At 40.4% G+C, this 26,446-nt stretch overlaps 1 protein-coding gene across 2 annotated transcripts in view; it reads left to right on the top strand.

Annotated features, from left to right (window-relative positions):
• TAFA4 (TAFA chemokine like family member 4) overlaps positions 1 to 21,196 on the top strand; it is a 173,583-nt gene extending 152,387 nt beyond the window's left edge. For both annotated transcript variants that reach the window (XM_029917258.1, XM_029917259.1), the window contains exons 4-6: positions 127 to 282; positions 12,184 to 12,308; positions 19,536 to 21,196. In XM_029917258.1, the coding sequence (XP_029773118.1) occupies positions 127 to 282; positions 12,184 to 12,308; positions 19,536 to 19,547 (293 nt within the window). In that variant the 3' untranslated portion in view covers positions 19,548 to 21,196. The remainder of the gene's footprint in view (positions 1 to 126; positions 283 to 12,183; positions 12,309 to 19,535) is intronic.
• Positions 21,197 to 26,446: the final 5,250 nt, after the last annotated feature.

The following is a 26,446-nucleotide window of genomic DNA, read 5'->3' as shown; positions in this document are numbered from 1 at the left end:
CCCCCAGAGTTTCTTAAGCATAGAACAAGAAGTTAGAAAATGGAGGCATGGCATCACTCATCGATGTGGTAGCTTCATTTTTTCCTCACAGTGCTCGGTCTGTTTTTCTCCCCCTTTATCCATCAGGTCACCACCAAATCAAACAAGGGACCTGTGAGGTGGTCGCTGTGCACAGGTGCTGTAATAAGAACCGCATAGAAGAGCGATCGCAAACCGTCAAGTGTTCCTGCTTCCCAGGACAGGTGGCAGGCACAACTCGGGCTCAGCCATCTTGCGTTGAAGGTAAGATCTTTCCGGTCTGTTTTCTCCAGTCTTGCAAAAAGTGCCTCCAACCACCAAGAACCTCCTTGCTTTACTGTCCTTGCAACGCAAGGAAGATGAGGCTGATTCTGGGTTAGTGCTGCTCTGAAAATGAACATAGTTGTAACTTCACAAATTACTTGGTAGATAAGGGAAGTTATTAATGATATTTCTCAAGTGGTACCATGGGGAGTTCTGTTACTGGCAATCAGGGAGATAGGCTTCGATTTTTTTTCCTTGCCTATCTATCCAGATCGTATGCGGCAAAGCAGTTGCTTCACTAGACACAGTTTTCTCCCTGATCTCAAGCTTTCAATTCAGAAGTGATTAGCAGCCTGACTTTCTCACCTCATGTTTAATGTTACAGACTTCTTTTCTCTTTATATCTAGTTTACTATTTTAACAAACATTTATAAAAACATCTTCTTTGGCGCCACTTTGCTGGGAAAGTTTGGAATCAATGTCATTCATTGTCTCCAAATCCCCTAGCAGAGTGCTGTGCCGATGAATTGTTTTAAAAAATGAATGAATGTTGATAGAGGCCTGGGACTGATTGCTTTTGATGTCCCTGGCTTCTTCTAGCAGCCACCTTGTCAGAAACAAGTATCCCTCCAGGGGAACGGATGCGTGAGCTTAAGCCTTGAGCACTTGCTCTATAGTGGCATGAAACCTCCCTGAAAGTGAAGGCTTCCAGTCTTCCTTTGTGTGTGTCTAAAGGTCAGCCATGAAAACGCATATGTGCATTCTTTACTCCAGAATCACACAATCAATAAGTGACTTTCCCATATCCCACCTCCCCTACCAAACACAAGCACACATTTATGGTCGCTATGGTCACGAGCGTTTATCAGCATGATCGCAGCGACCATTAAAGCCGGAAAGTAACTATGGCCAACTTACCATCTGCAGTTCTTCACAGAAACCCTGGGGCCAAACGCATGGCTGAATTTAGATTTTTAAAAGGCAGCATAGTACATATACATCTTTTACCTAGCCAGCCTACTGTCTTTTCCAGTTGTACCTCATACTTAGAGATGCTAGTATTTCTACAGTGCAGTATATAGAATATTCGTGCAGAACAGGAGACGGCAAGATGACCAACCCCATGTGAATTCAAATCAGGTTTTGTTGCCATTGTACAGAACTTCTGTCCATTTTCAGAGCTTTTTGGATTTGGGGATAACAGATGAAGGATTGTAAGCTATAAAAGAAGATACTTAACATTAAAGAAAAAGGCGTATAAAAGAAATTTGCTAAGTTCTTCTCTCTCCAGCTGGGACAGTTGATCACACTTATTTTCTTTATCAGTTGAATCCAAACCATACCTGTTTTATCTCAAATTCTCTGGGCCACTGTCACCTCCACAGTGTAGGGGCCCAGATTAAATTTTGACAAGGTTACTACCCCTATCTCCCATTTCATATAGTGCAGCCAGAATGATCCTTCTGCAAAAACAGAACTCATCATGTCACTCCTGCATTTAAAACCACACTCGACTGACTCCCAGTATCTTAAAAATAAAATCCAAATTCTTTACCCTGGCCTCTGAAGCCCGGGATGGTCTGGCTGCATCTCCCTCCTTTCTTTCAATTACACTAGCCACATCCGAGTGGGGTCCTTTATGCCCCCTTTTTATTTTTGAGGGAGAGAAGGTGGGTGGGTAAGGAAGGGACAGGGAGAGAGGAGGACAGAGGATCCAAAGTGCGCTTTGCGCTGACAGCAGGGAGCCTGACGCAGGGGTCAAACTCAAAAACTGCGAGATCACAAACGGAGGCAAGGTCAGATGCTTAGCCAGCTGAGCCCCCAGGCGCCCCACTTTACGTTCCCTTTTCTCCTGCACTTGTACCTATATCTTTGGCCTGGAGCACTGACTTCTGCCCCAGTCTATTCAATTTCTCCCCTCCTTCCATATCTCCTATATGCTCTTGTATCTCCCTGCACATGCAGTTCATGACAGTGTCCCTTGTTTTCAGACCTGTCTGAATGTGTGCCTTCCCATTAGCCTGCAGCTTGCTTGAAGATGGAAATGGTCTCTCTTAATTCTTTCTACCTGCCCTTGCATTGGCTGTTGCATGAATGATTTGGGCACAGTGGAGAACATAATCATTTTCAGGAATCACAGATTGTTTTCAAATGACTGTGTTTGCTTGCTGTGTGGATTGTAAACCTCTTCGAGAATTTTAAATTCTAACGTAAATTCTATATTTTATCCAGCATAGAATCTTTAGATATAACAAGTCCTCTACATTTATCTCAAGGCATTTTTATGAGGATCTAGAAAATACAGACGAGGTGGCAATCATATTTAATATCTTTCCCTTAGTAAAGAAAATAATAATGCCTTACTCTGCAGTAGCTTGTTTTACTTTTTATATACATTTATGTTTATTTTTTGGACCAAATCCCGTTTGGCCACCACTGTAAGAATAACTGCATTTATGTGTTTGGTCAATGCACTGTTTTTGGCCTATTTGTGTATTTGAGATAGTTCTCTAGGAAATGTGGTACACTGCAGTATGAATGTGTGTTTTACCCAAATGGTATCACATTGTATATTTCTTGATCCAACCTGTTATCAATATTATGTTGTGGAGATCTTTGTGTGCTAGTACATACTGACTTGTTGCTGTCTTGTTGTTTTTTTAAATATAGTTTATTGTCAAGTTGGTTTCCATTTAACACCCAGTGCTCATCCCAACAAGTGCCCTCCTCCATGCCCATCACCCATTTTCCCCTCTCCCCCACCCCCCATCCACCCTCAGTTTGTTCTCAGTATTTGAGAGTCTCTCATGGTTTTCCTCCCTGCCTCTCCTTAACTATTATTTCCCCTTCCCCTCCCCTATGGTCCTCTGTTAAGTTTCTCCTGTTAGACCTATGAGTGAAAACATATGGTATCCATCCTTCTTTGCCTGACTTATTTTGCTTAGCAGTGACACCCTCGAGTTCCATCCACGTTGCCACAAATGGCCAGAGTTCATTCTTTCTCATTGCCATGTAGTATTCTGTTGTGTATATAAACCACATCTTCTTGATTGATTCATCTGTTGATGGACATTTGGGCCCTTTCCATGATTTGGCTATTGTTGAAAGTGCTGCTATGAACACTGGGGTACATGTGCCCCTGTGCATCGGCACTTCTATATCCCTTGGGTAAATCCCTAGCAGTGCTTTTGCTGGGTCCTAGGGGAGTTCTGTTGTTAATTTTTTGAGGCACCACCACAGTTTTCCAGAGCGGCTGCACCAGTTTGCATTCCCACCAACAGTGTAGGAGGGTGCTCGTTTCTCCACATCCTCGCCAGCATCTATAGTCTCCTGATTTGTTCATTTTAGCCACTCTAACCAGCATGAGGTGGTATGTCAGTGTGGCTTTGATTTGTATTTCCCTGATGATGAGTGATGCTGAGCATCGTTTCACGTGCCTGTTGGCCATCTAGATGTGCTCTTTAAAGAAGTGTCTGTTTATGTCTTCTGCCCATATATTCACTGGAATATTTGTATTTTGGGGTGTGGAGTTTGGTAAGTTCTTTATAGATTTAGCATACTAGCCCTTTATCTGATACGTGATTTGCAAATATCTCTTCCTATTCTGTCGGTTGCCTTTTAATTTTGTTTCTTGTTTCCTTTGCAGTGCAGCTTGGGGTTTGGGTTGCTTTTGTTGCTCTGCTTCTAGTTCCTTTAGGTGTGGTGGTAGATTTTGTATATGTGATTTTTCTGGTTTCTTGGGATGGGTCGGGATTGCAATGTATTTTCCTCCTAGGACTGCCTTTGCTGCATCCCAAAAGGTTTGGATTGTTTTATTTTTATTTTCATTTGTTTCCATATATTGTTTAGTTTCTTCACTAATTACCTGGTTGACCCATTCTTTTTTTAGTAGGGTGTTCTTTAACCTCCACGTTTTTGGAGGTTTTCCAGACTTTTCCTCTGATTGATTTCACATTTAATAGCATTGTGATCTGTAAGTGTGCATGGTATGATCACAAGTCTTTTATATTTATTGAGGGTTGCTTTATGACCCAGTATGTGACCTATCTTGGAGAATGTACCATATGCACTTGAGAAGAAAGTGTATTCCATTGCTTTGGGAGGCAGAGTTCAAAATATATCTGTTTTATATATGTTATATATATATATCATAAATATATCTAAATATATCTTGTTACGTACTCTGCACCTGCGAGTACTGCTATATTAAAGGAGGCTCATATACTATGCAGGGCCTAGCCTTTCCGGAAGTGTCTTTTAAGGGTGTCTCTTGGTCTCCCTTGTTGTGACTTTGGTTATTTTATTTCCCTACTCGTGGTAGTATTTTGGACTCCACCTTGTGTGCTTTGGTTTGTTCCTTTGAGTAGCCCAATGAGGCTGTTTGTAGTAGAATCCGTCTCCTTTCCTCCCAGACTCTTGGGGTTCAGAGTCCTTTGGCTTCAGCCCTTCTTTGCTTGAGAGATGTGGGCAGGAAGTACGGAGCCCCCTGCTTCTCCGCCGTCTTCAAGGCAAGTGCTCCTGTTGTTGTTTTTTACTTGCTCCATTAGCATTCCATTGTATGGATGGGTTATAGTTTGGGTAGCTGTTTCTCAACTGAAGGACACTTTAGCTGTGTCTGTGTCAAGACAAACAGACTCATAGGCTAATTAAATGATTTCCTTAGTGTCACAGGATCAGTATTTGATAGAGATCAATTATTTGGTGTCTGAGCAGTCTTTGTAGAACATAACATTCCATGATGATGTACATGTTCTTTCTATATATCTCTCAGCTAGATGTGTCGGTGCACCTATGTCTGTTAAGTCTGGGAACCACGAACCAACCACATGTGGCTGTTGAATATTTGATATGTGACTGGTATGGATTTTAATTTAAATGGGAACTTGTAACTAGAAGCTTCTCTACTGGACACTGGAGGATCAGCTTTTTGTGTACATATGTAACTCATGAATACATCTGTAGCCAGAGAATAATGAAATTCTGAAGGGCAGGATTGTGATTGCATGTTAATATTTGTGTTGCCTGCGCCTGGCATAGCCCAGCAAACAGTCGGTGTTCAATAAATGTTTATTGGATCAAAGTCACAGAGGTGGTGTCGGAAGTTGTAGTTGAGGCTGTAGTTAGGATGTGTGTCTGTTTTCATATCCCCCTGATCTATTCCTTATCTGAATGTTTCCTTTAGGGCTTTTTAGCTTTATCCCATAATAATCTTTATCCCATAATAATTATGCAGCATCATGCTGCTAGTTGGTTTGTGGGAAGACCTAGTCTCTGCTGATCTGTTCTTTTCTTATTTGTCAATAAGAATGTGGAGAGGATCTAAAATATAAAATTCACTTGAATTTACATTTAAATTAAAAGTGAGGAGACAGTGGAGCGGGGTACTAATTAATGTTGACATTGAAGGTGGAATCTCTTTATTCATTTCTGTTAATCTACAGCACTTATCTAGTGTTTCCATTGCTTTTTCATAAAGTCAGAGTTTTATTAGTTAAAATGGGAGAAAACTTAGCTGTTTTTTTTTTTCCTCCAACAAGTTTTTTTTTCCTTGGTTATAATTAACTTATAAAATCCTGTGTCGTTGAAATGTGTCTGTCCTGCACATTTGGGATTTGGGCAGAGGGGTGTGAAATTACTTGATTACAGTGAAGGGTACTTGGGTCCTACAGTAGATAACTAGGTGGCTGGTCGCATGTTTCCATATCGATCTTCAACTGCCAAATATATGACAGTGTTTAATGACAGGAACTGTATTCTCTACATTTATCAACATACCACTCTATAGAGATAATGCTGAATGGAATATGATAAAAAGAGATAAATGTGTACTCCGGTGAAGCTTCATTTATTTTGTCAGAGTGAATGCTTTCTAAACATTGGGTTTAAAAAAGACCGATAAAAGCTGACAAATGGGAAGCAGCTATTTTTTTTTTCTTCTTCTGATGCCCCGTTTTTCTCAGATGTCACAGTTCCCTTAGTTAGGGCCTAGAGTTCCTGTACATATTGCAGACAACTTGCATGGCTTTATGGGCTGTGTGATGAGGTCTAGAGTCTGTCTTCAAGATGTGATTTCACAAGGTTTTGTGACTGGGTATGTTCTTGGTACCAACTAAAAGATAAAATGGGTTTCTGAGTTTTTCCCAGTGGCAGTGGGGTGAATATTACAGAAGCACTGGGAGGTTGGAAGGACATGCACCTTGCATACATTGTGCCTGGCATGTCCTTCATGCTGGGGGATAGCATGTTAATTGGACCCAGGTCCTGCTTTCAAAGGAGCTCAGCCTATGGGAGAGAGAGAGAGACACTCTAGAAAATAAGGTACTTGAAGAGCGAGCAGACATGGGGTCAGAGACGGCATCCAGTGAGAAGCATTGGGTCTGATTTCACCAGGCAGGGGGAACTAAGTGGTGTAGGAGGGTAAAGCGTGTCAGAATGAGCAGGGTGACCATGGGAACTAGAAGGACCTTGGTTAGGCTCTTAAGTGATCAAAGATGAGGCTGGAGATGCAGACAGAGCCTTTGCTGTTAGAGACCTTCCTGCCGTTTAGGAATTTGTATTCAAGGAGCAAAGTTGATCTCAAATACCCTAAACTTCCTGAAAAGGAATGACGTGATCTCTGAATTTGACAGGTCTGATAGGTTGTCAGCATCGGTTTCAGAGCGAGCCCTGAAGTAGCCAGGATTTGTGTGTCGGGGAGAGAGCAGTGAGACTGAGCCAGAGAAATAGAGATTCAGGGAGGGAATATGCAAATTTTTGACTTGGAGGGGAAGATTGCCAGCAGTGGAGGCAGGAGGAAAGATCAGGAGTGGAGGTGGCATTGTATTTACCATGTATTTGGATTATTTTCACTGGCCAAAGCTTTGATGAGGTCCGATGAAGTAGCTAGCCTCTCATTATGGGCCCAGTACATCTCCATAACCATGTATTAGTGGGGTTTTTTTTTTTTAGATTGTTTTTTTGAGAGAGAGAGAGAGTATGTGTGTGTGCGCATGCGAATGGGGCGGGGTGGGCAGAGAGGGAGACCCAGAATCCAAAACAGGCTCTGAGCGGTCATTGCAGAGCGGGACCTGGACTCGTGCAAGTCGGGGACAGGGAATCAGACGCGGGCTCTGTGCTGACAGTGCAGAGCCCGTTGTGAGAAAGAGTCGGACTCTTAACCGATCGAGCCACCCAGGCACCCCCAAAGATCAGTGTTTCCTAACCTGGGGTGATTTTGGCCATCTTAGGGATATTTGACGATGTATGCAAATACTTTGGGTTGTATACTGGGGGAGAGGGTGCTCCTGGCATTGAGTGGGTTGAGGTCAGGGATGCTGATCACGATGTTATCATGCTCGTATATACCGCTACAGTCAAGAGTTATCTGGCCTCTTAAGTGCTAAGGTCAACTAATTCTGCCTTAGAGGTCGGTCCCTGCTGCCTAGTACATGGTTGTACTTGGGTGTGCTCGCACGTAGTGTAGAAGACAAACCTAGATCACAAAAGATCATTCTGTACTTACTTATCCACAGCTTCACTCAGTACTCTGTGTACTTGGTGAAATAACAGCACCTTGTTATGAGTGAAGTGTGTGAATAAGTGAAAGGTTTTATTTAACAAAAAATCATGCCCTTGGGACTGCCTTTTTGCATGTTCCCTGGGTCAGGTTGGAATGGCTGCTTTTCTTGAAATAGCAAATATAACGTGGCAGTTCTTCCCACCTGCCTATCTTTAAAGTTAACCAATAGCTTAAAGTTAAGAAACCTTTCTTTACGGTTAATTTCCAAAGAGCGTCTTGAAATAACAATGTTAAGAACAAAGTAGCTAAAGTGTATTAGACACTCAGAGCATATTTTTTGATTGTTTCCATTTTTAAGAGTCTATATTCTGGGAAGATGTGTTCATCTTTCTGTCTGTAGTTTCGATGTAAAAGTACCGTTTTCTTTAGAAAAGCTTAACTCTGGGTAAATACAACTAAAGTAAGTCAAAAAAAAATGAAAGACCAACTCCTGAGAAGTGAACCTGTTTGTCATTAGTCTTATTCAAAGGTGGGTTTATATAAATAGCTATATGAATACATATTGTGTTTTATTTCATGGAGTAATATTTAATTGGGACAAGGAAGAGAAAAAAATCTCAATCTATTTTATGCAATAGAGAGTACAGAAAATATACCAGCAACAAAAAAGCTAATTGGTTCCATTATATTTTCACCTATAAAACACTAGTCACTACCATAAAAGCAGAGACTTAGTATTGTGTTTTTTTTCCCCTACCTTTCTGCATAAAACTAGAAATTCATTACAGGTTGGCAGCTTGAAGATAGGGATGTGGGATGTTTTGTATTTTCGTAAGTCAGGAAGCCATGGGGCTTTCTAAAGAATTTCATTTTAAAAATAGAAGTGACAAGACACTTTCTCATTATGAAATTTTATAACTGGCTAAAATAGATACCTCCTACAAACTTATTTTCCTGTGGAGCCAAGGCTCAGTTAAGTGGGCAGATGTTCTCAAGAGTTATTTTAATAAAATTTTACTTCTGGGTCCTTTGTCTCAGCTCAAAGCTGAGTACGCACTCACGGCTTGACCTTCTGTTTTTTTTTTTTTAAAGGTTTTTTTTTTTAATGTTTGTGCCTCCCTCTCTCTCTCTCTCAAAAATAAACAGAGCTTGATCCGGGGCTCAAACTGATGAACCTTGTGATCATGATCTGAGCTGAAGTTGGATGCTCAACTGACTGAGCCACTCAGGTGCCCTGGACTTCTGAGCTTTTTAATTGCTTTATTTATTGGTGGATGAAACCCTTAAATAGTCCTTACCTTAGCCTTTAATGAATACAGGAATTTGAAACTTTCCTGTGGCCACTGTTTGCCTCATGAAGGTTTTCTTTTCTGAAAGAGCATTTAGTTAAGCAGATCTGTCTGGAATACACTTATAGGACCCTAAGTATTCCCTAAGGCATGTCTTCACTAGGATATGAAAATGATTTTTTGTTTTTTAGCAAATAGAAATAGTTAAAATTTCTGGACAGGTTGTTACTTAATGAACCTACTGTGAATCTGTCTTCAGAAAAATTACATTTTCCAGTTAAATGAAAGAAAACTGGTAAAAAAAAAAAAGGTTACAAGAGCTCAATCTTACATGCTTCTTTAATTTAAAACAATTTAAAATTTTGAACAAAATATTCTGAAAATATTTTCCCGTTTTCTGTAGTTAAGAATTGGCATTTTGTTTCTTTTTCCCCTCAAGCTCCTTTTCTAGATTTGGCATCAGAATTATCTTGGGACCCCAGGAGGCAGGAAGGACTTGCAGTTCTCTTCTGTGAGGCTAAGGGAGAATGAGTCAGATTATTTCCTCGGTAGGGAATTTATGCGTAGATTTCTCACCTCACACGGTTCCTTTAGACTCCTTTTTGTCCCCAGCGGTTTATCACCACCTGCTAGACTAGCTTTTCTGGGCCCACAGATTCCCTGGCTTATCCTACCACCTTGCTATAAATTTTGCAGGGCTCCCTCCTGCTTGGGAAATCAAGTCTAGTGTGGAATTGACATTGAGAGCCCCCGAAGGGTGCTTCTCAGACCACCCTGCTCAGCCGACTGTCCATTGCTTTTCTGCTGACCCCTCACGGCAGCCACATGGGCCACTCGCTGTCTCAAAGCACCAGGTGCCTTCGCTTCCACAGATCACTTGTCATCTATCTGGGCGGCTTTGGAGTCCTCCGTGTAGCCTAGGCACCTGTCAGATTCCCACTGCTGAGTAGCAGAGAATCTGCCTAAAAGAACTGTTTTAAAGATAAAAAAAAAAAAGTATTTTAAATTCAGCTGTAACTCTGTGTAAATATAACTAAGCTCTGTCAACATTTATATAACTTTTGCAGTCCTGCAGATGGAATTTTCAAATTGAGGGTTGGGAACCATCTCTTTTATTTATCTTTATATCCACTTGGGACCAACCTCAGGTATTCAGGAAATAATGAAGGACTGGTCAAACTCTGTGTAGCATGTGTGGTATCATAGGAAGACTTACAGACAGATACAGAGGAAGGAGCCTAGATTCTCATACCTCCTCCCTCATTACTCACTTTGGGGAAAGCTCTCGTTTTTATTTCCGGAACCATCTGCCTCCTCTTCCTGCTGCTGAAGGCTGTTGGGACAATCAAAAGAACAACAGTGTTTAAGGGGCTTTGAAAATAACAAAGCTATGTGCCATTTTAAGGTGAGATTTCTGTAATATTTGTGACTGAAGAGCCTTCTCAAACCTCACCCTACTGTCTCCATCCACTCAAGTTCATTGGCAGTTCCTGCCAAAATAAGCAACCCATATTACTATATTCCTTTGTCACTGTTGGAACCTTCTGACTTAAATAGCTTATGTTATTCTAGATCACAGTTCTGCCTCATTTAGGTATTATTGGTTTTAATGGGACTATAATCGGATAGTAGCACAGTATTAGGCCCGAATCAGGATCCGTGGTTTTCATGTGGAGTAGACACACTGTCTGGCCATTTCAGCTGATGACGAAATGGTCCTGTGCCCTAATCAGGTCCCAGTGCAACTGCCTGACAGGAGAAGAGTTTTCAAGCTTGCTGTGTTACCTACTTTCGGTGCTGCCTCTGTACCTCTAGTCGTTTCTACTACAGCTCACTGGTGTGAGGTATGAATATAAGGGTGGACCAGGGGCTCCAGTGTTCGAATGCCTTAGTCCCAAGGCTGTTTGCACAGTGTGACTCTGAGCCTTGGCGTTTTCTTCTCCATAAAATGAAGGAAATACATTAACAGGATGCCTGACCCTCAAGAAAAAAGAGCTATTAGGAATTTTTAATATTTGCTTGAAATTGAGTTTCAGACTTCCTAGGAAATGGTAGTTTGAGTCAAATCCATTGAGGTATGTGTTTTCCCTAAGTGCTGCTATTTCAACAGAAAAACAGGGCTCAGGGTGCCTGGGTGGCTCAGTCAGTTAAGCATCTGACTATTGGTTTCAGCCCAAGTCATGATCCTAGTTTCATGGGTTCAAACCCTGCATCGGGCTCTGTGCTGGAAGCATGGAGCCTGCCTGGGATTCCCTCTCTCCACCCCTCCTCCACTCACACTGTCTCTCTAAAAAATATACAAACTCAAAAAAAATTAAAAAACGAAAAAACAGGGGTTTACCAACCCTCTTGGCTGGGCTTACCTTTAAATATGAATCACAATCCCTTTTGTCCTTTGATTCTGTGAGAATACCTAGCCAAGTCGATGGAGTTCCTTAATCTGTTTTCATCTGCCTCCAAACCTGGAGCAGGGATGATGGGGTAAGAAGGAGAGGGAGTTTCCGGGTGAAAAAATGAGCCTAGAAAGTGGGCATGTGAGGGAGGACCAGGCTCTCCTACCTTTATGTGGCTTCTAGGTGTTGAGTTCAAGGATTTACTCCCCCACTTGCTGGCCTGGCATGGAGAGATGAACCCCTCTGTGACAGACATGTTCAATCTATGCCATGGGTCACAAAGACCATCCAGTGTAATGACTGCCACGTCACCACCCACTGTTGTAACCTACGAAACAATGAGCACAGTAGTAGCTAACGTTTTCTGATAATCTAGTGACTGGTCCATGGTTAGCCAAGACTTCACAATGGATTAGCTTTATTCTCTTGACATCTATGTTGAGGTTCTGTTTTTATCCCCATCTTACAGATGAAGAAACTGAGGTCAAGAGGAGTTAAATAAGTAGCACACAGCCAGATTCATACCCCAGCATGTTGTTCAAGTTTGGGATCTCACTATTTTCCAGAGCCTATGGCTGAACTCATTCTTTAAATTTACTTACATTGAATAGTTCTTATTAACAGTCCTTGAGATCAGTATATTGATCCATATGAGCTTCATGTTGTCTCTCTCTGGAGGAAGAAACACTTTCTCAAATACTGTTTGGCCTTTGTTTTCCAGCTTCCATCGTGATTCAGAAATGGTGGTGTCACATGAACCCTTGCTTGGAAGGAGAGGATTGTAAAGTGCTGCCAGATCACTCAGGGTGGTCCTGTAGCAGTGGCCATAAAGTCAAAACTACAAAGGCAAGTATAGACCAACACATTCTCATTTACAACTTCCTCAGATTATTAACTATGCATTTCCCCCCTTCATTTTATCCTGGCACCACCCACGAGATTATATTATGTTGATAAACCTCCCTGGCTGGTGCCATCCTGTTACTTTGGCCTTTTGAAAAGCCCGTTTCCTAGTATCACCCTTTATGTCAGCTTGTCTGGGCAGTGACTTGCTTCATGAACTTGTCATTTTAGGCAGGGTCACTCAATTCATTGCAGCTCCTTCAGGAGCCTGATTTATGATCAGAGAATATGCAAACAGCATGGCGAGATTCCACATCCAGGTGTTTGCTGAAGGAGAGATACTTACTTCCTGTGAGGAGTGGCAGTTAGTTGAAGACTCAAAGTGCTGTGTTGAGTTGTCTCCTCCAGTGATGGGCTTTCTAGTCCCCACCCTTTCAGAAGTCTACCAGTGTCTCCCCAGTTCTTGAGCCTGAAATCTTCTTTCTTCCTTACCTCTCCATGGCCACTGCATTATTGGTCCCTGGGCTTATTACCCCCACCCCGCTCCTTGAGCACTTGTCACCATTCTTGTAACAGTGGTCCTGTCTCCACTGTGTCTCATCTTGATGCCTCACATCCACTCAGGCCATCCTCCATACGATGACCACCATCACATTTGTGAAATGCACATCTTTCTAGCTACGCTATCTTTGCCTGTCTGAGTCTTAACAAATAACCTGGTAATCCATCTCCATTTTTTTTTTTTTTTTGCTGTTTCAGCCTTCTGTTAGTACCTCTTATCTTGGTGCCTTTGCAATTCCAGAGGAAAGTGTTCTTCCTGGAATGTGCTTCCCTGCTTTCTTTACTTCTTAACCATTATTTCTCTGGAGTCCTTCACTGATGATACAGGAGACATGAATCTCTTTCAACATTTACTATGGTTATACTTCCAATGGAATGGTGTAGTTAGGTGCTTCGTACCTAAAGCTTTGTAAGACCAGACCTCTAAAGTCAGGGCCCATGTCTGTTTTTAGTTACCTTCATAGTCCCAATAACTTTTTTGAATCAAAAGTAATAAAATTGGTTATTCTAATGTACTAAAAGTTATAACATTTTATAAAAACTATCAATAGACATTTTAGCTGGCATCAAACACAAAATCATCAATAGTATAATCATCGACTTTTGGTTAGTAATAGAAAGATGACTAGGATAAATGACCTGATAAGGCATATCACATTCATTGCACTTTGCAATACTTTTTATGGTTTGTTATTACAAACTGAAGGTTTGTGACAACCTCGTGTCAGGTAAGTCTGTCAGCATCATGTTTTCCAGTAGCACTGGCTCAACTGGTGTCTCTGTTTCACCAATTTTGATAATTCTCCCAGTATTTCAAATCATTACATTATTTGTTATGGTTATCAGTGATCACTGGTGGTACTATTGTAACTTGAGGGTGGCACCCCTGTGTGTCTTCTGTTCCCCTGTCTCTCTCTTCCTCTCCTTGGGCCTCTGAGTGTTCCAGTGAGAGGAAGAGTCACATGTTTCTGGCTATAAGTCAGAAGCTAGACTTAGTCAGGAGGACTGAAACGTTAGCCAGGTTGTGAATGTAAAGGAAACACTCAGGAAGGACATTTTTTAAAAACTACTCCAGTGAACACACAAATAAGAAGAAAGTGAAACAGCCTTATTGCTTCCATGGAAAAGTTATAGTAGTCTGGTTAAAAGATCCACCTAGTCACAATATTCCTTTAAACCAAAGCCTGATCCAGAGCAAGACCCTAACTCTTCCATTCCATGAAGGTAGGGAAGAAAAGTTTGAAGCTAGCAGATAGTGGCTCATGAGGTTTAACAAAGAGGCCGTCTCCGTGACGTTAAAGTGCGAGGTGAATCAGCTGCTTACCTAGAAGTTCTAGCTAAGGCAATGAAGGTGGCTACTCAAAGCAATAGATTTTGATTATAGACAAAAACAGCCTTCTGTCAGAAGAAGATGCCATCTAGGACTTTGATAGCTAGAGAGGAGAAGTCATTACGCAGGATGACTTTCTTGTTAGGGGCTCAGGCAGCTGGTGATTTCAGGCTACAGACAGTGCTCATTTACCATTAAAAAATCCTAGGGTCCTTAAAAATTAGGCTAAATCTACTCTGCTCTAGAAAGGGAACAAACAAAGCTTAGATGACAGTCTGTTTACAACTTGGTTTACTAAATGTTTAAATTGTTGAGACTTACTGCTTATAAAAAAGCTTTCCTTGAAAGCAATATACCTGGTCACTGAAGAGCTCTGATGGAGATAAGATGGTATTAATATTGTTTTCATGCCTGCTAACATGGCTCCTTGATCCATGGGCTACAGAATGGATGTGACTTTGACTTTCCAGTCTTATGATTTAAAAAGTTAACTGCCACCGATGGCGATTCCTCTGATGGATCTGGGCATTCTAGATGCCATTCAGAACACTTCTCTTTCCTGGGAAGAGGTCAGAATTAACAGGAGTTTGGAAGAAGTTGCTTTTAACACGCATGGATGGCTTTGAGGGGTTCAAGTCTTCAGTGGAGGAAGTAACCATAGATGTGGTGGAAACAGCAAAAACACTAGAAATGGAGCCTGAAGATGGGAACGAACTGCTGCCGTGGAAAACCATAAGAGATGAAGAGGTGCTTCTTAGGGTCAAGCAAAGAAAGTACTTTCTTGAGATGGAATCTACTGCTCAGGAAGATGCTGTGAAGAGTGCTGATTTAACAACAAAAGGTTTAGAATAGGACACCAACCTAGCTGAGAAAGGGAAATGGCAGGATTTGAGAGGATTGATTCCCACATGGGTGAAATGCTATCACACAGCAAGGCACGCTCTAGAGAACTTGTCCATAAGAGGAAGAGTCAGTCAGTGTGGCCGAATAGGCGGTCTTGTTATAATAAATGGCCGGCCACCCCATTAGTCGGTGCCATGACCATGGAGGCAAGGCCCTCCACCAGTAAGAAGATTATGATTGGCTGTAAGCTCAGATGATAGTGGGAAGTTTTTAGCCATGAAGTATTTTTAAACTAAGGCATGTACATTACTTTTGTAGACCAAATGTTATCGCACACTTAACGGACTATGGTGTAGTGTAAACATAACTATTATATGCACTGGGAAACCAAAACATTAATTTGGCATGCTTTATCGGGATACTCATTTTGTTGTGATGGTGGTCTGGAGCCAAACATCTCTGAGCTAATGCCCGTAGATGCTTTTACATCCACAGCAGTGGAAGTTCATGGAGTCCCTTGTTGGTGGACAAAAGAGGTTAACATTCACTTCTATTAGCTCCTCTTCTAAGCTGATCCAAATTAACTTCCAATCTATATAAACCCAAGTGTACTTGCTAAGCAAACCCTGCCTTACAATAATTCCACTATCCTTCCCCCACTCCTGGCCCTTTTCAGACCTTTCTTCCCTATCCCCTTCCTGAATACATATCTTAGAGTTGCCAATGAGCTGGCATATTCTATCCATCAATGATAAAAATTTCTTTTTATCCTGTTTCTTGTAGATGAAGAAATAACTTGTAAGATTATACTTGCATTGGTTCTTTTATGTAAATATAAAACAAAACCATGGACACAAGCCAACTCTGTTCTGGAAAAGACTGTGTCTAAGTAGTCTCCTGCTGGAGAGGCTCCCTCTCTATTTGTGTGCAGTTAGAGCATGTGCAGGAAGCAGACCTTGAGGGGCATTTTGGCTGTGTGTGCGGGGAATAGAAGTTTGCTCTAGCTAAATCCTCAACGGTAGTGACATTTCATTTGGCACTTTGAAAAGTTGTAGAAACACAACACAGTTCCCTAGGCCATCATGATCCTTAGCTGCTTCTTATATTTTTTTAGTGATATGCCACTTGAGAATAATCTCCAAGTAGTAAAACTTTGTTTCCTTTATTAATCCAACTCATTGTGCCTTAAACTGCATAAAACATTTTATGTCTTTTATGGCTCTTGGGAATATAGAGTAAATTCATTTGTGGAGGTGTGACTGGCTTCTGGGAAGAGCTTGGTCCCCTCAGAAGCTCTTTGTCATAAAATGGATACCAATCTTACCCCACAAGTGAGACAGCGGGCCTCCAACAAGGTTGAGCAATTACACTTCTCCAGGGGATATTAACTATGTGACAAAATAGTTTTCATTTTCCTTCTACAGTTCTTGCACCAGAACATCAACACGTGGAAAAGCTAAAAAGAGGATCTGCAGTAAGATACCTATGGCAGAATTTTATTTTCCATTTAAATGCAAACATGAAAAGAGTTAGCAGTCGGGTTGAGAGAGGAACAGATTTAGATGAAGATCAGAAAATGTGGGGGGACAGTTTCCTAACCCGCCGTGCTGGCTTTTCCACGGATGAAAGGTTGGCAGTGAGTGTATTGTGCCTGTATAGTTTTCAGTGTTCCCAGAGAGAAGTCAGCTACTAGTTCTTGGGGAAAAAATGCAACTTTCACTGTCATTCTCCATATTAAAGTTCCTAACACCTGCACACAATGTTGTTTCAGCACTAGTGCCAACCATCGGCCAGGGCTGTTTGATAATGGAAGTAAATCATATTGGAATTCAAAAAATCATCAAGAGCTAGGTCTTAGGGGCAGTTTTTCTATCAAGGGGTCAGTTTTAGTTACCACATGTTTGGGGGGGCTGTTTAGGTGTCTTGTGGGTAGAGGCCTGACAGGTTGTAAAAATCTTAAAATGCATAGAAGGATCTCCCATAGCAAAGAATGATCTGGCTCCAATGTAAACAGTGCTGAAGCTGAAAGAAACCCCTGCTTCATTTATTTTTTTCCTGGCAGCTCTTGGTAAGCATCCCACCTGATTCTCTTACTTCCTTTACTTCTAAGTTTCCATGCCGTGTCTCCATGTTTCCAATATTTCACATCAGAAAACTGGAGACAGGAGTTAAACAAGAGGCTTTCTCTGCAACACCTCTCTCACCCTCAAGACTAAGATGACCCCATTCTTAGGATATCTGCCTCCAAACACTCTGTGATTGGTACCTTTCTCTCTGTTTCTTAGGCTAGCACTGTGAATCATCTTCATTCTCAGTGGCAATAGTGGCTGTGGGAAACTCACCATCGGAGCTTGTCCCCCCTGTTCTGAGCCCCACTCGTTAGATAGTCTGGTATAGTAAGTCTGAGAGAGGCCAACTGTTCTTAAAAAGTTCTTCTTAGGTGGATTCTCATTTACCTGGGCCCCACACCTGCTCTGTTTTAGCCTTGGTACTGTTTTCTGTGTTTCCAGGGTAAATTCCCTGCCCAGGTCTCTCCTTGAGAGACCATCAATGGATCCCTGTGAATAGCAGAAAGTAGAGTGTAAGCATCGTGAGGTGATGCCCCTAAATGTGACTCACCCAATAGACCATGTGTTTCCCTACCCTCACTTCTACCTCATTTATCAGTTCTCTTTTCTAAAATGCTTGTCTTGAAGGTCCAGGTGAGATGGTTCCTTGTCTTTCCTGAGCCCTATAGAGTAGAGCTGGTATTGGCATGTTAGCAATCTTGTATCCACCAAATTCCAAATTAGCACAATGGAAATTTTACAGAACAAGATTCTTTAGGATTGATTGTCATTCAACTTTAGATAGGCTCCAAACTGGGTGTGGAAAGTAACCTTCCTTAAATAAGATGCATTGAGAATAATATCCTGCACATATACTTAGATACAGAAAGAGCTAATGTGGCAATAGCCACCATTTCCCGAGGTTACTCACAGGACAAGCATCAGGCCATGCCCCTCACAGTTCACTCACTCTTCACTACAACTGAAGGGAGAAGATACTGCTTAAACATTTAGCAGCTGAAGATGCTAAGGCAGTGATACTACCCATCTCAGAAAATGACCCCCTCCATAATCAGGGTATTTGAGATTAAGACTCTCAAGTGGTCCCTTAATCCTCATTCTATCATGTGTCCTCATGGTGTCACCTTTCAGCTCTTCTGCCAAAGTGATCCTCTTAACAGTCTGGCCGTGCATCCCTTGTCTCACCCTTGTACCTGAGGTGGAGAGAGACCTAAGTTTTTACCCCATAGGTGAGCAGGGCTCCCTCTCATCCTTCCTGCATCTCGTCCTCTGACAATTCTTTCAAAACCACTAGACTTCTACTCACCTGGCCCTACTGTCTGTATTTTTCCTTTAGTGCATATATCACTTTCTGACATATCGTTTCATCCGTCCCTTTCCTCTAGAGTAGGAATCACCAGGCTATGGTTTGCAAGCCCTGTCAAGCCCCTGGCCTGTTTTCCTATGAATGGACTGTATGCCTTTAAATGGTTGGAAACAAAAGGAAAAAAAATTTCATAATATGAAAATTATATGAAATCCCAACTTCATTGTCTACGGCTAGCATTTTATCGGGATGAAACCTCGCCCACTAGTTTACATGTTGTATCCTCTATGCTCCTTTTTTGCTATAAAGGTGGAGTTAAGTAGTTGTGATAGTGACTATAGGGCCTGCAAAGATGAACATATTTACTCTCTGGTCCTTTATAGAAAATGTATTCTAGCCCTATTCTAGGTAAACGCCATAATGGTAGGTTTTTATTGTGAAATATATAAAAGAAAGGCTTTATTTCAATTAGCAGCAAATTTGAGGTTTGAATATATACTTGATTGGGTCTAAAGACTAGGTATGATGACTATCATCAACTATATTTTTATGTCACAGGCATGTTCAAATCTTAAACTTTTTGTTTTTTCCCGCCTCTAGCTCGTATATGGATTATCTAACTTGTAAAATACCTTGCATTACCAAGTAAAACTATTTAAAAATAAAGAAAACAACAGTAAACTTAATGAACATCTGTTTCCATAATTATGGCAGTTTTCTAAAATAACCTATTTTTTAAAATAGAAGTGAACTACATTAAAAAGTAACAAAGGTAGCATTTTGATCTTGACATACACTGATCTTAATTGGCATTCATTTGAAAAAATTTAGTGCCTTCAAGAAAGCATGCTCAGCATGCATGAGTTAACTTGATGGGCAATGAATTGTGCCTATTCAGGTTTTTATAACTCTAAAAAATACTAAGCTGAAGTACTTAATACCATGTTGTGGAACCCTTTGTGCATGTTTTCTTGGCAACTGAAAGCAACACATGTAAAGAATTTGATTTGAACAGGTGATTTGGTGAGGTTGGTTACAGATAAAGGGAACAGTTTGCTAAAGGGTCACACAGACAGGGACTCATAGGGCTGAGGTACTGAATGCTCACTTATTTGTTTCAGGTAACACGGTAGCAAAGAGAGGTGTGCTTACCATGGGAGGAGCGACAGGCTGCAGACGTCTCCTGCTGGAATTCCCTTCCTGGCTGATTTGTGGAAGATCATCTTGGACTTCAGCTACATCACGTTTGTATATGTGGGCTGTGAGGAGTGTCACGCACTTAACCTCCCCAGCCCGCTCAGCTTCATGGTTCTATTACATTGAATTATAGCCATAGGCTGCCACATGATTCCTATCCTATCTGGATCCCAAGGACCGCACCTCCAAGAAACCCCAGAGGAACCAAGCAGAGACTTCAGAATGGATCTCTACTGCTCTTCTGTTTCTTTCCGCCTTCACAAAGGAGCGTGGACAGATTCAAAGGGTTCTTATTCTGTTCCTCTTTTCAACTTTTCCTTTAGCCCTCGCATTTAAGTGGTTTCTAAAGGGTGTAAGTACCAAAATGCTTTGGCAAAACATATTTGCAGATGTAGATTGATGAACTCTGAGTAACTGGCAAAGAAATTTATTTTATAAATCTTAACGAATAGACTTGCTGGGGTTATTGTGTGTGCATTTGTATTTCTGCTTTAGAGGATTTAAATGTGTGCATTTTAAGTTCTGTTGTCAGGTTAGCAGAAATAACATTTTAACATCAGTGCACCATTTTACTGAGTGCTAAGGAACTATATCAGCTCCACTATTTTATAACCAAAGCTTGATCATGACATATTCACAAAAGAAAGAAAACCTGTGGGGATTTTTATGGCTTAACATGTAGTCGTAGAGATAAATTATTTAAAATCTAAAACAGTCTCCGTTTAGATCAAGGGTGATTTCTGAGATCCAGTTTGTGTCAATTAAAATATTTTGTTAACCCTTAGAAGTTTTGAAATACTGAATTTTTAGACTGTAAATGATTTCTTCTTCACTTAGCACTTTTCTCATTTGTTAGGCATTTTGTTTCTTAAATGTAAGTGAAATCGGAGTCATTTTCTCTCGGTTTAATGATTTCACAGCAGACGTGTGTCTGCATATTCTCAGACCCTGTTGTGCAGAAAAGTGACTGGCCCAGATTTTAAATGCATAATTCATTAAAACATACTACTGTAATAAGTGATAGATTTTATAAAGAAATGCCAAAAACATCCTTTCTGCACTATTAAATATCCCTGTTCTTTCACAATTATTGGGGAAAATATTGCTCTAACATTTTTAGGAATAACAATATATCTATTTTAGTCTTGCAAAAAGAATGGAAATGGGTGACATCCATTTGGTGGCTAACTTTGTTTGAATTTGGATGCTTACCAGAATTATTACTGTCATATGACTAAGTAAAAAATTCACTCTGCTGATGGCACATAAGTTTTTGTGATTTTAGTGCCTTAAATGCAAATGTGAAAAATCACTTAAAAATTACATTTAGTTTTGGGCGTGTAAACTGTATGGCAAACTTGAGACCTACACTTAATCAAATTCCCCTACATTTTAAAAGGTCTTTAATTCTACATGTGTAAGGCCCTACATGATGCTTTATGCATACTCTGCTGCCTTTAAGTACAGACGCTCCATGATAAGGAGAGAGAGCTTAAAAAGTCAATTTCACAGTACATGAAAGAATGCGTGAGTCTTTTGCCCACACATCTGATATTGGAAACCAAATAAAATCAAGTAAAAATGACACTGCTTCACCTGGAGGTACATTTCTAGGGTGTAAACTACTTTGGGGGAGTAAATGGTCCATTAGGGAAAATGGTGGGTATCAGAGCTGCCATTTCATCCATTATTGCTTCAAAGTATACTTTTTATCGAGTTCAAAAGTTAGTCTTGAATTGGAGCTTACGTCGAGAAGCATTTTAATGTTATCCCTATACCATTCCTGTAAGGAAGTAGATAATGTAGTTTTCTATGTATTCTAGGATTCAAAGCCACGATATCAATGGAGTTGTGAGAACATGACTTGTGGAGCATTAAGACCTCTGATCGTGGCACTTGTGATCTCTGCATTGGCAAACTTTCGATTCTTATATCTAAAAACCTGAAGCTGCCCAGAAAGGTTGTGGACTCTCCTAAGAAAGCAGCAACATGGGGCGCTTGGGTGGCTCAGTTGGTTAAGCACCTGACTTTGGCTCAGGTCATGATCTCACGGTTTGTGTGTTCAAGCCCCACGTTAGGCTCTGTGCTGACAGCTCGGAGCCTGCTTCAGATTCTGTGTCTTGCTGTCTCTCTGTCCCTCATAAATAAATAAACTTTAAAAAAATTAAAGAAAGCAGCAACCTCCTAGATTTTATAGGTCTTTTGCAGATCCAGGATTGTTGCTCTAAACTATATGGCCCTCAACTATACACATATGGCACTTCATTCATAAACTAAGTTAAATAGACATTTAATGAACAAATTTAATGCCAAGACTCACAAACGATCTACCCTTATACACACAAATCCACTTTTTCTTCTCAACTTGGTGGTCTTTGTGAATATTCCCATTTTAGAGAATTGAGGACCCAATAAAACTAAACTTAACCAAACTCAGAGTTACTACTCGAAATTTTAGGAGAACTTGTCAGATAACGTATATTAATCCTGTGTCATAGGGTATCAGGACATAGGCTAGCCTTAGAATGTGACTAGCATCTGAACTAGTTTATCAGGGTCAGCACCTACACTCGTGGCCACAATCTTATCATGTGCCAGTACACTGATGAAAAATCCCACCACTAATATTTTTGAATTGGGTGAAGGGAGATGGTCCTTTGAGCCTAAGTAGTCTCAGAACTCACTTCCTCCTGTGGACACACCACATCTACAACTAAGTATAAAGCAGTTTCTACTGAAGAACCTAAGGTTGATTGAACAGCTTTGATGTAACCAATGATAGGGCAACCACATAAAGTAGGACAGATGGACACATGGTAGTGATGGGAACACCTCCCCTGATCAGATGATCTGCACTGGGGAGGGAGATCACGGAGAGGCCTGCACATACACTCACCGGCCCCAGGCACAACTACACTGGAAGGAAAGCCATTGACTACCCTAGGGCACAGACCACAGTGTGGGAACTCTTTGAACACTCGCTCTGGGGTCTGAGGTGCTACCAGGCATTATTGTTTATACAACCCCCTACCTTCATGGTAGACTGCACACCAGCTCCAGCCATTCCACGAAGGTGGCCTCAGTGTGTGCTCCAGGATTCCCATGGCCTGTGCCCAAATCAACCATCCTTCCAGGGCAGCCCTAGCACAGAATACCTGAGAACCCCTTCAGGCCTGCACCACGTGAGCTATCCTTCAAGGGTGGCCCCATCAAAGAGCACCCTGGCAGAGTGGCCACTTTCACTTCAGTTCCGGCTAGCCCTCCAGGGCAGCCTTGGGGACGTGCCCTAAGAAGTCCAGCTGTCCTGCCAAGGCTGATCCAGTTCGTAGCACCCTGGGACCTTGTGGTCCATTCCAGCTCAGTTGTCCTGCCAGGAACAGGAACCCTCCAGCCTGCATCGGATTCAGCTTAGGTGGCTCAGTCAAAGCCACCAGGCACAGACAGTCTACACAGGGGATGCTCCAATGCAAGGTGACTCTTTCAAGATTGGGAGAGGTAGGTATGCTCCAAAACAGATGTCACAGATACAAACCCAGTTCAAAAAAGAATAATGAGATCGAGGAATGCAATACAAGCAAAAGAACAAGATAGCCCAGCCCCCCATGCAAAAAAAAAAAAAAAAAAACACTAATGAAATAGAGATTCGTAATTTACCTGATAAAGAAATCAAAGGAATGGTCATAAAGATGCTTATTCAACATACAACTCCAAAGAAGAATGGAAATATAGAGGAAAAGACTGTTAGAAAATATAAGGAAGTATCAAACAAGTCATAAAGTTGAAGAACATAACTGAGCTGAAAACTACACCACAGGGTGTCAACTACAGAGTAGATGATACAGAACAGGTCAGTAATCAGGAGGAGAGGACACTGGAAATTACCCAGTCAGAACACCTAAAAGAAAAGAACTAAAAAATCAGACGGGTTGGACCTCTGGAACAACACCCAGCATGGTAACATCACATGGTATTGATCCCAGCAGAAGAAGAGAGATGAAGGGGCAAAAACCTTTTTAAAAGAAATAATGGGTGAAAAGTTTCCTAAGCTGGGGAAGGAAACTGACATCTGGGTCCAAAAAGCAGTCTCCAGACTCCAAAAAGATCCAAACCAAGACATAATATAAAAGCAAAAGTTAAAGAGAATATAAGGGAAACATTGTAAGAGTATTTATCAGCTGGTATCAAACTTTGAGGCTGGGAGGGAGTAGCATCCTACATTCAAAGTGCTGAAAGGGACAAACTTACAACCAAGAATGCTCCACCTGGTAAAGTTATCATTCAGAATTTAAGATGAGATAGAGAGTTTCCCAGAGAACTAAACCAGCTTTACAACAAATGTTAAAGGGTCTTCTTTGAGCAGGAAAAGACTTAACTAAAAATTAGAAAATATATTTAAAAAAGTCTCAATGGTAAAATGGAATAATTCCATATATCAGCCACTTGAAAAGCCAATATAAGGGTTAAAAGACAAAAATTGAAACTAACTCTAATTACAGTAAGTAGTTAAGGGATATACAAAATAAAATGAAGTAAACATAAGATACCAAAGACAAAGTATAGAGTTTAAAAATGTGGGGTATTGGGACACCTGGGTGGCTTGGTTGAGTGTCTGATTTTAGCTCATGATTTTGCAGTTTGTGAGTTCAAGCCTTACATCAGGCTCACTGCTGTCATTGTAGAGCCCACTTCAGATCCTCTGTCCCTCTTCTCTTTGCCCCTCCTAGGCTTGCACTCTCTCAAAAAATATGTGGGGTATTAAAATGAATTTGAACTTTAACATCAGCTTAAAATAAACAGCTATGTATGTAAATCAATATCTGTGTACCTCATGGTAGACTTAAGCCAAACAACTACAGTAGATATACAAAATATTGAGAGAAGAGAACCCAAACATAACACTAAAATATACCATCAACTCCCAAGGGAAGATATTGAAAGAAAAAAGGAACTACAGAAACAACCAGAAAACAATTAACAAAGTATCAATAAATATATGCCTTTTAATAATTACTTTAAAGATAAATGGACTAAATACTCCAATCAAAAGATATGAAGTGGCAAAATGGATAAAATCAAAACAAATGAAGACCTATCAATATGCTGCCTACAAGAGACTCACTTCAGATTTAAAGACATACACAGACTCCAAGGAAAGAGATGGATAAGGGATTCCTTGGAAAGGGAAATGGAAAGAAAGCTAGTGCAGTAATACTTGTATCAGACAAAGCAAACTTCAAAACAAAAGCTGTAACAAAAGACAAAGAAAGGCATTACATAATGATAAAGGGATCAATCCAAGAAAAGGATATACATTTGTATATATTTATGCACCCAACATATTATATATCTTATATATAAAAAGTAAATGTTAACAGACAGAAAGGGAGAAACTGATAGTAATACAGTTAGCGATTTTAACACTCCACTCACTTCAATGTAGATAAAGATCAATAAGGAAACACTGGCCTTAATTGATACTTTAGATCAGATAGACTTAATAGACACATATAGAACATTCCATCTCCAAACAGCAGAAGACACATTCTATTCAAGTATATATGGGACATTCTCCAGGGCAGATTGCCTATTACACCACAAAACAACTCTCAATAAATTTAAGATTTAAAAAAAATCACTTTTTCTAATCACTTTTCTAGTTTCTATGAAACTAGAAAACAATTACAACAGGAAAAATTCGGGAAAACCCACAAACATGTAGACACTAGTATGTTATTAACCAACCAATAGGTCAATGAAGAAATCAAAGAAGAAACTAAAAAGTAACTTGACAGAAATAAAAATGGAAACAGATTTCCTAAGTCTATCAGATACAACAGAAGAAATTCTAAGAGGCAAGTTCATAGTAGTGATACAGGTGTACTTCAACAAACAAGAAAAATCCCAGATAAACAATCTAACTTTATACCTAGAAGAATCGAAAAAGAGCAAACAGAAGCCTAAGTTAGCAAAAGGAAGGAAATACTACAGATCAAAATAAAAATAAATGAAAGAGAGCAAAAACTTAATAAGAAAAGATCAGCAGACCAAATAGGTTCTTTGGAAAGATAAACAAAATGAATAAACCTCTAACCAGACTAATCAAGGAAAAAAAAGAGATGGAGGGCCAAAATAATTCAGAAATGAAAGAGAAGTTACAACTACCACCACAGATACAAAGAGACATAGAGAGTACTACAATTATTTGCCAATAGACTGAAAACCCTAGAAGAAATAGACAAATTCCTTGAAACATACAATGTTCCAAGACTGAATCATGAACCAACTATCTGAACAGATTGATTACAAGTAATCAAATTGAATTAGTAATTTAAGAACTTACCCAAACCTAAAGTCCAGTACCAGTTGAATTCTACCAAATAAAGAAATTCAATTAGTCATTTAAGAACTTGCTAAAACCAAAAGTCCAGTCCAGTTGAGTTCTACCAAATATTTAAAGAAGACTTAAATATCTCTCCTCAAAATTTGCAAAAAATTTTAGAGGAAAGAATGTTTCCAAATTCATTTAATGAAGCCAGCATTACCTGATACCAAAACCAAACAATGACACTCCAAGAAAATTAAACTACAGGCCAATATCCCTGATGAACAAAGATGGAAAAATCCTCAACATGATTTTAACAAACTGAATTCAAAATGCATTGAAAGGGTGATACACCACGATTAAGTGGGATTTATTCTAGGGATGCAAGAATGGGTCAATGTGTGAAAATCAATTAGCATGACACACCAGGTTAAGGAAACAAACGATACAAATCAATTGATTATCTACAAAGCATGTAACAAAATTCAACAAAACAGGTAAGGAAGGAACTTG

This window comes from Suricata suricatta, chromosome 12 (assembly GCF_006229205.1).
Source record: "Suricata suricatta isolate VVHF042 chromosome 12, meerkat_22Aug2017_6uvM2_HiC, whole genome shotgun sequence".
NCBI lineage: Eukaryota > Metazoa > Chordata > Mammalia > Carnivora > Herpestidae > Suricata > Suricata suricatta.
Note: the sequence above shows the minus strand (reverse complement) of the source record. Positions and strands in the feature narration are given on the sequence as shown.